The sequence below is a fragment of the Brassica napus genome, chromosome A2 (genome assembly GCF_020379485.1).
Source record: "Brassica napus cultivar Da-Ae chromosome A2, Da-Ae, whole genome shotgun sequence".
Lineage (NCBI taxonomy): Eukaryota > Viridiplantae > Streptophyta > Magnoliopsida > Brassicales > Brassicaceae > Brassica > Brassica napus.
In genome coordinates, this window is record NC_063435.1 from 5,175,491 (window position 1) to 5,187,225 (window position 11,735).

General features: G+C 27.2%; 1 protein-coding gene across 1 annotated transcript; it reads right to left on the reverse strand.

The window, feature by feature from the left end:
* Positions 1-6,384: 6,384 nt before the first annotated feature.
* On the reverse strand, positions 6,385-11,735 carry LOC106418238 (putative FBD-associated F-box protein At5g56560). Its single transcript, XM_013858901.3, has one exon. It carries the CDS (start codon positions 9,653-9,655, stop codon positions 8,105-8,107), a length of 1,551 nt encoding a protein of 516 aa, XP_013714355.2. The 5' UTR covers positions 9,656-11,735; the 3' UTR covers positions 6,385-8,104.

An 11,735-nucleotide genomic window follows, 5' to 3' on the forward strand; every position in this document is an offset into this window, starting at 1 on the left:
AACAACGATCAAATTAACCAGACAAACTATCTCTCTCTGTCTCTCCACGAAGATGACAAAAGAGACTACTTTTGAATGGAGAAGGAGGAGGAAAAACCGTCAATCCAACAAAAGGCAACCCATTTTTGTAGGAGTTGAGTCGACTATACAAATCAAAAGAGGTAAGAGAGTGAGACACCAAGTTAAGACGGAGATCTTTTTTTAGATGGGGAATTTGATAAAATGGTGGGCACCGAAGGATCTTCACCAAAGAAGAGAACAATACAATTGGGTTGAGGATTCTCGTTAGTGGTATATAAATGTAAAAGGTGACGATCACGGAGGTTAAAAGAGAGAACCAACGTTGAAACTTGGCGAAGATGATTCGCATTCTTCTAGAAAAAGAATAGTAATTCATTGCTACTTTCCATTTATGGAAACCTATTAGTTGGGCCTTGGATAACAAGTAATCTAAGTTCACTTTGTAAAAAAAGAAGAGAATATTCCGACAGTTTTTTAAGGAAAAAAATAGGAATCTCTTAAAGAAGACAAGTACAGTTTGTTTTGTTTGTTTATTATTAATTCGAACAAAAAGAGTTGCCAAAAAGCCTATAAGATGACATATATACTCTTTTTTTTTTTTGGTAAAGTGACATATATACTTGCTTAGCTGTTTTAGATATTAAAAACTATTTAAACATAATAATTGTTATTTTATTTTTGGAAACAACTCGTGCAGATTTAAGAGAATATTGTTGATAGATGAGTATTCTTTTAAATTTTTTAATTAATAAAATGTATTTTTTGAATAAACTTTAAAAAATGATATTTTAGAAAAATTATCATTTTTAAAGAGAAATATTGTAGATTTGGGATTATGATTCAGAAATTAGGATAACAAGAATTGTTTTTGATAGATGAGTATTCTTTTAAAACTTTTGATCAATATGTTGTAGATTTAAAATAATCGATTTAAAAATGCTATTTTTGGAAAGTTATTGTTTTATAGAGAACTATTCTAGATTTAGGATTGTGATTTAGAAATTAGGATAACAAGAATTATTTTTGATAGATGAGTATTCTTTTAAATTTTTTATCAACATTTAGTATATTTTAAATATTTTTTTGAAAAAGCTATTTTTGAAAAGTTATCATTTTATAGAGAACCATTGTAGAATTGAGATTGTGATTAAGAAATAAGGATGCAAGAATTTTTAAAATGATGAGTATTTCTTTTAGAATATTTGTTCATTAAGTTGTATTTTTTAAATATACTTTATTAAATTGATATTTTAGGAAAGTAATCATTTTTTTAGAATAATAATGAATATTTAAGATTGTGATTTAGAAATTAGGATCAAAATATTTTTTGTTGATATATATTCTTTTAGAATTTTTGATCAACAAATTGTATTTTTAAATAATGTTTTTTAAAATACTATTTTAAGAAAGTAATCATTTTAATAGAGAAATATTGTATATTTTGGATTATGATTTAGAAATTAGAATAACAATTTTTTTTGTTGATAGATGAGTATTTTTTAGAATTTTTGATCAATAGATTGCATTTTTAAAATAATTTGTTTTAAATTGCTATTTTAAAAAAGTTATCATTTTTATACAGAAATATTGTATATTTGAGAATGTGATTTAGAAATTAGGACAACAAGAATTTTTTTTGAATGATAAGTATTGTTTTAGAATTTTTAATCAATAGGTTGTATTTTTAATTTTCTTTTAAAAAATTCTATTTTAGGAAAGTTATCATTTTATAGAGAAATATTTTAGATGAGTATTCTTTTAGAATCTTTGATCAATATGTTGTATTTTTTAAATAATATTTTTAAGCAATGCTACTTTTGAAAAGTTATAATTTTTATAAAGAACTATTGTACATTTGAGAATGTGATTTATAAATTAGGACAACAAGAATTTTGTTGAATGATAAGTATTGTTTTAGAATTTTTGATCAATTGGTTGTACTTTTAAAACATTTTATAAAAATTTTATTTTTGGAAAGTTATCATTTTTACATACAAATAATGTAAATTCAAGATTGTAATTTAGAAAATTAAGACAAAAATATTATTTTTTTGTTGAATGATGAGTATCTTTTTAAAAAAATTAATCAATAGGTTGTATTTCTTAAATAAACTTTAATAAGAGCTATTTTAGGAAAATTATCATTTTTATAGAGAAATATTGTAAATTTGGGACTGTGATTAGAAATTGGGATAACCAATATTTTGTTGATAGATGTGTATTCTTTTAGAATTTTGATCAATAGATTTTATTTTTAAATAATATTTTTAACAATATTAGTTTAGGAAAGTCAGCATTTTAATAGAGAAATATTTTAGATTTTGGATTGTGAATTAGAAGTTAGGAATTCAAAAGTTTTTGTTGATAGATGTGTATTCTTTAAAATTTTTGAACAATATGTTGTATATTTTAAATAATTGTTTTTCAATGTTGGTTATAGGAAAGTGATCATTTTTATAAAACAATATTGTAGATTTAAGATTGTGACTTAGAAATTAGGATAACAAAAAGGTTTTTTGGTAGATGAGTATTCTTTTCAAATTTCTGATCAACTAATTGTTTTTTTTTTTAAATATTTTTTTCAAAAGAATGACATTTTAGGTAAGTTATCATTTTTATAGAGAAATATTTTAGATTTGCAATAGTGAATTAGAAATTAGAATAACATTTTTTTTTTAAATTAGGATAACAATAATATTTTGAATAATTATTTGTTGTCGAAAAAAAATAAATTAGGGTAACAAAAATTTTGTCGATATATTCTTATAGAATTTTTGATCTCTATGTTGTATTTTTAAAATAATTTTAAACAATGATATTTTAAAAAGTTTAGCTTTCTAATAGATATATATTTTATATTTGAGATTTTGATTTAGAAATTATGATAGCAAAAATTTTTGTTGATAGATGAGTATTCTTTTAGAATTATTGAACAATAGGTTGTATTTTTTAAATAATTTTTAAATTTTATTTTAGAAATGTTGTCATTTTTATAGAGAAATATTGTAGATTTAAGATTGTGATTTAAAAATTAAGATAACAAAAAATATTATAGATGAATATTTTGTTTCGAATTTCTGATCAATTGGTTGTATTTTTGAATCAATTTTTTTTTAGAAATGCTATTTTAGGAAACTTATCATTCTATAGAGAAATAATATAAATTTAGAATTGTGATTTATAAATTTTATAATTCACTGATAGATAAATTTACAGATGCGTATTCTTTTAGAATTTTTGATCAATAAATTGTATTTTTTAAACAATACATTTTTGGAAAGTTATCATTTTTAGTGAAATATTGTTGATTTGAGATTGTGATTTGAAATTAGAATAACCAAAATTTTTGTTAATAAATGAGTATTCTTTTAGATTTTTTGATAAATAGATTGCATTTTTTTTCAATAAACTTTTTAAAAATGCTACTTTTGGAAAAGTATCTTTTTTATAGAGAAACATTGTAGATTTGAAAATATGATTTAAAAATTAAGATAATAAAAAAATTTGTCTCAGTGAAAGTGTCCTTTCAACATAGGGGTGGGCGTTCGGGTACCCGTTCGGGTTCGGGTCGGGTATTTCGGATTTTCGGGTATTTCGGTATAGAGGTGTAAAACCCATTCGGGTATTTCTGTACTTCGGGTCGGGTTCGGGTATTTTTAGTTCGGATTCGGTTATTTCGGATCGGGTTCGGATATTTAGATTTTGAAAAAAAAATTAAATTTTTCTTTCTCAAGTTTCTTGTATTTAAAAATATAACTTTCTGTCAACTAATTTTTTATTTTTAATAGATTGAATGGTTAATAGATTTGGACATAACATTTTAAAACTAAAAATGCATAAATTTAGTTATTTTAAAAAAAAAAATTGGATGTAACTTTTTGTTAATTTTTGAAATAAAAAACTTGACATGCATTTTAAGTGAGTAGCAAATTATTTTTTCCGTAATTGTATGTATATCATATAAACTTAAAGTATGTATAGTGTCAATATAAATATTTTATATAAATGAAAGATGTAAACTAGAAATATAGGGTTAATTATACATATGTTCGGTTATCTTCGGATATCCATTCGGGTTCGGGTATTATCCGTTCGGGTTCGGATATCCAATCTCTTCTTATTCAATATCCGTTCGGGTATTTTGCTACTTCGGTTCGGATTTCGGTTCGGGTTTTTCGGATCGGGTTCGGGTGCCACTTCGGATATCGGGTAAAGTGCCCACCCCTATTTCAACATATCAATACCATTAAAAGAGGATCATTCACTTAATGAAAATTATAGTTTCTCAAAAATACCCTTATTTTTACAAAGGATGAATAAAATTCATTAATGGCATTTAAGTATTTTGGTTTTGGGCCTACATGTACATTTAAATAGATCTATAAATAATGGGCCTATATATATTTAAAAGATATACTAACTTTAAATATAATATATGTATAAATATATTACGAACTATAAATAAATTAGCAAACATGAAAATATCATTTTCTTAAATATACATATCAATATTCAAAACAGATCATTTGAATATTATACATTTTTCAATACAAACCAAAATCCTATATCCTACACCATATATCATATACATATTTGAATATCATTTTTCCATTTATAATGTCATTTTATACATAATATTGATATGACAATTACGAGTGTTCAAGAAAATTTTAAAAACTATATTAAAATTAATTTTTAAATCTAAAATAAAAACACAAACTTATAATAGGTTATTAATGACGAAAATAAACTAATATTGTCATATCAATAAGTTTTTTGTATTATCATTTTTTATTTGGATAACATAATAAAATTTTATCAAATTCTAAGGAATCACTAATTTATGTAATATTAATAAATATATGAGTAATTTAATCAATTTTTAAAAAAATTACTATTAGATATTTTGTAATCGGATCAATGGTATCAGATTGCAGGTTAATAGTGAGTTTTTGGATTTTTACCTGGTTATATCAGATTTTTAATTAACGAATTTTTCATTAAATCCGAACCGGATTTTATACAATGTATCGGGTCTATAGGTCCAACCATGAATCTAGGTCACATATGAAAACAAATCTTAAAACTCAAACATTATTATAGAACAACTACCATATTTCGAAAAAATACCATATTTTGAAGAGAAAAAAATGATAAAACCCTAAAAACTCAATTGTTATGGTTCGAAACAAAAATAATTGTAATTTGCAAATCAGTTTTCGATTAATAAATGAAAAACAAACAAATCCGCGCTTTCTAAGCGCGGGTCAAAATCTAGTTGTGTCTTATAATGTAAAAATAAGATAATAAAGTGTCTTATGAGTTATGACTAATGCACTCGTCTTTCTTAGGTGCGTACAACGTGTAGAATGAGATGTAGTATGTATAACGCATGACATGTAGTTAATGCCTACCAGAAGTTTTCCCTCCTACTGATCTGGAAACCTACATTATTCTTACTTATTTTTTTATAAGTTTTTACTTTTGAAAAACTTATATTTTTCTTATTTTTTATATGTTTTAAATATTCTTGTTATAATATATTCTAATTTTCCCAACAAAATACTTATTTGAAGTTATATTTTCCAATTAATTTAAATCATTTTTTTACTTTAAATTATGTCAAGTATGTATTACTGTTATTCTAATAATAAATATTAAAATAAGTTATATATTATATATTATGTAAAAATTAATCGATTAAACATATGACACAAGTAAAATTATTTTCTGGGTTCGGCACTGAATAAAGAGAAGGAAGAATATATAGTTTGGAGTTAAGCATAACATATAAAAAGGTGATTATGTTCTCTGTAATCTCAAAGATGGTCGAAACTGTGATTGATATTTTCGAAACGAACTGAGAGAGTTTAAAACTTTAAATCATGCAAAAAAAATTTCGATTCAAATATAATGTATCCATCCACTATTTATAGTGACCGAAATCAAAGTATTTAGAAAAGGAATAAAACTCGATCACGTATAAGTTATGTTCGATAAACGGTTTTACGTACACGTTACTAAAAGGGAGCACATATATATAACTTTTGTATCAACAAAATTCAACATAAATATAAACATACAATGTGGTTTTAACAAAACTCAACAAAATAATTTTATTGAAAATAAAATAAAATACATTCTTTCGTAATATAGTAATAAGTAAAATAGTTTTCAAATCTAAAACAATTATTTTTTTAAGTCTCATTTTTGTAATATATAAATTTGTTTTACCACTATAATTAATAACAAAATAAATCTATGGAAATATTAGAATTGTTAAGTTTCGTTGTGGTTATTCATCTTTAGGTATAACTAGGTAATTTTGCATGCGCTCATGCGCATATATAAATACATATTTAAAACTAAAATATAACATTTATTAATATTTATTTTATATAACTTTATGTTAATTAACTAAACTGTTATTTAATAATTGTTGAGTTGCGATGTTTTTATAACTACTCTATTTTGCATAATATTCTATTTAGCGATAATAATTGTTTCAAAAATTCCAATTTTTTTTAAACTTTGTATATGTTGTTAATTATGGAAAACTAAAGATTTAAAATATAGTACTTAGACTAACAAAAAAATTGGTATGTTAAAAGAAAAATTTACCAACCAAGAAATTCTTGCTGATGTTTTGAGATAGAATATTAGTAAAATCGGTATAATAATTTTCGCAGATCTGTTGGGAAAATTTCATAGCCATCTATAGAAATATTTCAATATATTAAAAGGGTGTGAACTGATTCTAAAATCACAATTTAAGAAACTAATTTTTTTTTGTCTGGTTAATTATGTAATCACAAATTATGAGAAACATTACATAAATTTTTCTAATTTTTTCTAATTTTTTGCATAATTCACCTTCTCCGGAAATTGAAACCTAAACCTCTTTCTGTAGAATTTACGTTGTCTGAGATTCGAACCCTAGACCTGAGTGTAAAAACCTTTAAACCTTGAGCACTAGGCTTCGATGCTTCCACAATACAGAATTGTTTAAGAAATTAATTTTAAATGTCAAAATTGTTTTTCTATGAACAATGCAGAATTCTTATGAATAAGTAAAATTCTAAGATATCCATGAAGATTTAGTGGTTTATTTATATAGATACAGAACTTTCAAATATTATTAATGCAGAGAATTTACATTTAAAAACAATTTTAAAAATAAAATTACATAAATTAAGATAATTTTTTCTACAAATTAGAAATTTTATGATTATAAAATTTCCAAAATTTATGAAAATGTTTTAAATCTGATTTCCTTCATTTTTAGTAGAATTAGATAGAAGCACTAAAATATTTTTAAAATTGAAATTCATAATTAAATATAATAAAAAGAAAACTGCATAAAATTAAGATAGCTTTTGTCTACAAATAAGATAATTATAAAATGAAAATTATTAATATGTACGAAACTGTATAAGAAAAAAAACATTAAAAAAATCTGATATCCTTTATTTTTAATTAGAAAAGGAGATATTAAATATTTAATATCCTAAGAAAATTGATTTAATTAACGTGATTTAGGAAAAACTTATAGAAAATCTTTGTAAAACTGGTATTTAGATAAAAAGAAATTCATATTTAAATAGAAAATTGGTATTTTATTTAAGTGACTTTAAAAAGAATGAATTAAAAACAGAAAATAAAAATAGAAAAAGTAGTTGTGGGAATTAGGTATAATAAAATCAATTCATTAATGATATATTTGTAATTAACAATTCTAATAATATTATAGAGATGCCAATTTATAAATTTATTAATGATATATTTGTAATGATATATTTATTATCAATTTATTAATGATGTATTTGTAATTGGGTTGTTTTTATACATTTAAAATTTCTTATTAAAAATGCTAATCAAATAATATATAGGAAACTAGGAGAGTTTTATAATTGTACATAATTATGTTTTGAGACAGTTGTATTGTCTTTGTTTTCCAGGACTGTAAACAGAAGAAAACTCTCTAGTCTTTTAGAGACACACTATCTCATATGAGTCAGGGAACAAGGAAGAAAGAAGCTAAGAACCTCTCCTGTATTCTACACACACACTCTAATCTAATAGCTTACTCAAACACTAACTGACATATCTCTGAAACTCTGGATATTTTCTTTAACTCTGTACATTTGTCTCCAGATCTTGTCGAGAATGTAGCCATCTTTAGACAAGTAGCGTTTCCTAGTATGTACGCAGCCACTTTCCTCTCTTGCTCTGTGCCATCATATTCTCTCCATTCCAAGATCTCAAGATGCTTCAGTAAACATTCCGGAGCAACTGTAGGTTCGGTCCAGAGTTCCATCGGACGCTTGAAACGAGCACTGCATTTCGACTTAAGCTTGATAGACTGAAGTCTTGGAGCGTCATTGAGTATAGAGCCAAGTAGTTTCGCCCATCTAGCGGAACACGTACATAGCTCTAGATGTTCGAGAAAGAAGAAGACAGTGCCGCTAGTATATGGAGTCTTTGTAGTTGGAGAACAGAGAGACAGATGTTGCATGAAGGTAAGAGACCCTACAAAATTCTCAGATTGGTCACAAACAGCCTCAATATTCGCCGTGGTCACCTCGGGCATATATCCAAACATTAGAAAGTTACTGACTGTATCCTTAATGTTCAACCTCTCCAAAGAAGGAGCATTTATAACAAACCCAGGAGCATCAGCGCGTTTCACTTTAGCGTTACTAATAGATAAGCTCTTGAGAGTAGGCACAGTGATATTGAATAACCACACATTGTCATCTCTGGTTCGGGTTATGACCAAGTTTTCAAGAGCCTTACAATTTTCTAAAAGCTTTACAACAGATTCGTCACTCGAGAAGTTAACCGACAAAAGGTGTAGGGTTTTGAGTGATGACAGACAAGATCTTGGTGGAAAAACAACCTCGAACATCTTGTAGGCACATTTGGTTTGGTTTATAACCAAAGTTTCAAGAACCGGACAGCTTCGTAAAAGCCGCGTAACAGAATTATTGCCGGAGAATATAACCGAGCAAAGGTGTAGACTTTTGAGTGATGATAAGCAGAACCGAAGTGGAGCAAACTCATCATCCACATGGTCCACGTCATATCTGGTATCGTTTAAAACCAAATATTCAAGATGGGGGCAGATTTTTAAAAGATTTGCAACGGAATCACCAATCGAGAAGTTAACCGAGAATAGGTGTAGACTTCTGAGAGATGGCAAACGAAAACCACTAGGAACAGACTCCATAAGTACGCCACGTAGTATCAACGATTTTAGGGTTGTGCATGTCCTCAAGCAACTCGGCAGTTCTAGGGTTCCACAAGGCAACAAGTCGAATCTCAGCTTTCTCACGTTTCGGTTAACCGCGGTTTGAACCCAAAACTCGATGTCTGAAGCCGAATGTTTCCGGGTAAGCTTGAGACGCAACCTCTCTAGAGCTGGAGCATCGTTAGACAACAAAGATCCATAGAGAAACGTCATGAAACTCTCCTCATCGTTATCTTTAAGCGTGACGTCCTGCGCAAGATTCCAAGGATCCTCGTACCGTCTTGATATGAGACGTGTTGCAACGCTTTCTTTAAACGTGGGAAGCTTTGAGAGTATCGTCACGATCAGTTCATCTGGTAACTCGTTGAGCCTCTCTTTCACCATATTTTTGTTTGTCCTCACGAATTTTGCGCAGCAGAGAGATGAAAACGAATCCTAGTTTTAGGGTTTAATATATATGAAGAAAAAAAGAAAAAAAAATCAACAAAAATCTATTTTTTCAAATCTTTCCTTCTTTTAATTTCAATATTTTGTTTTTTCCTAATCCTAATTTATTAATTGCAAATTTCTTTCCATTTTATTTAGATACCTTTTCATTTATACTTGGATTCGGGCCATCAAGTTATTAATGCAGTTTATCTCCTATGTGATAAGATTTTTTAGCTAGATTTAAGCTAAATACTACTTTTTCAATTATTGCAATTAAAATTCGAAATTGCTTTACTCGTTCTATTTTTCTCTCTTGGTAACAACCTTTTGGATCTTTTGATGAAACATTTGATTCTTGTTCATGATCTCAGAGTCATCCATTCATAAAAAGTTTGAGGACAAGGATAATGATCTCGGTATACTTGTTGTCACTTTAGAACCACTTGTTAACTACCTTAGATAAGTAGGTCATCTTCTCTTCTCTTCTTCTTCTTCTTCTTCTTCTTCTTCTGCATTTGGTATACGATATTATAAGATACATGATGTGTGATTTCTCGAAAGATTATTATTACTTGACGTTTAAAGTTGAATGAGATTTTTATTATATGATCCTGTAACCTGGAGATGAAACAATATTTTAAATATATATGTTTAGATATTGAGCAACAATTGTGATGTTCTTCATATGTTATCGTAGTTTTCGTTTTGTCACATGGTGATATCTCTGTGTTATGATTCTTTAGTACTCTTTACTATGTGTTATTGGGGTAATAGAAAAATGAAGAAAACTAGAGTTCAACAATCATCAAAGAATCATACTACTGAGAATAAAATGTTGCTACTTTCCTAATACAATACTTGGAAGAGCTTTATAATTGTACATGATTATGTTTAACTTAGGTTTATATATATTGAGCAACAATTGTGATGTTCTGGATATTCATGATTTTTCAAATCTCTTTCTTTTCAGTTTCCTAATCCAATCTTAATCTTAATCCTAATCCTAATTTATTAATTGCAAAATTCTTTTTCCTTTTTTATTCAGATACATTTATATTTATGTTTGGATTAGAACATATTCAACCCATCTCTATTCTATTTTTTGGTGGTGGCGTCTTAGGGTGATGTTTTGTGTAGTCGGTGGGTACTCTGGTTTCTTACCACCTCTTCTTGAGCTAAAACCTCATTTTAAAGTTGCAAACATTTCTTTGCTAAAACATTTCAATATTTCAAATTCAGTTTTTTTTACTCGCCACTCTCTTTTCTCCCTTGGTAACAACCTCTAGGATCTTTGATGAAACATTCGATTATTGTTAAAGATCTCAGAGTCATCCATTCATAAAAAGTTTGAGGACAAGGATATTGAGCTCGGGATACTGGTTGGCACTTTGGAACAACCACCTGTTAACTACCTTAGATAAGTAACTTCTCCTCACTTCTTTTGCATTTGGTATATGATATGGCAAGATACATGATGTGTAATGCATCTGAGTGTCTCAAACGATTATTATTATTACTTGATCGAATTAAATAAGATTTTATTATTATGTGATTGACGTCGTCTTCCTTAATATGCAATATACAGGGTTGAATATGTGATTAGATAGACTTATCTATTCACCCAAAACAATGACATTTCACAAAGACCAAATCAAAGGATAAGAATACATTAGTATATTATAGTCTTGACATGAGAACTTGAGAGATCCTATCGAAGGAGAACCATGTGGTGGAGGTGAGTCAAGTGACTCATGGAAACTCACGTGGGTCCAGACTTCAAAGACCCATTCCTGTATGTATTAGAATAGAAGTCAAATGATTATTTATTTACCAATAGAATTATGATTATTGATTGTGAATTTTTTTACGTGACATAGCCTTTCACATTGTTTTGATAACAAGCCTGAGAGTTTTACGAGTTTTTTTTTTTTTTAACAAAAAGATAGTTTTACGAGTTTTACCGGAAACTAAGGGCTTGACTCGTTCAAACGCAGCGGTTGCGGTTGCGGTTGCTGGAGTTTGTGGATGCGGACGG

Bases quoted from the DNA above. Each gene is read 5' to 3' on its own strand.
- LOC106418238 (XM_013858901.3), bottom strand. From the start codon at position 9,655: ATGGTGAAAGAGAGGCTCAACGAGTTACCAGATGAACTGATCGTGACG.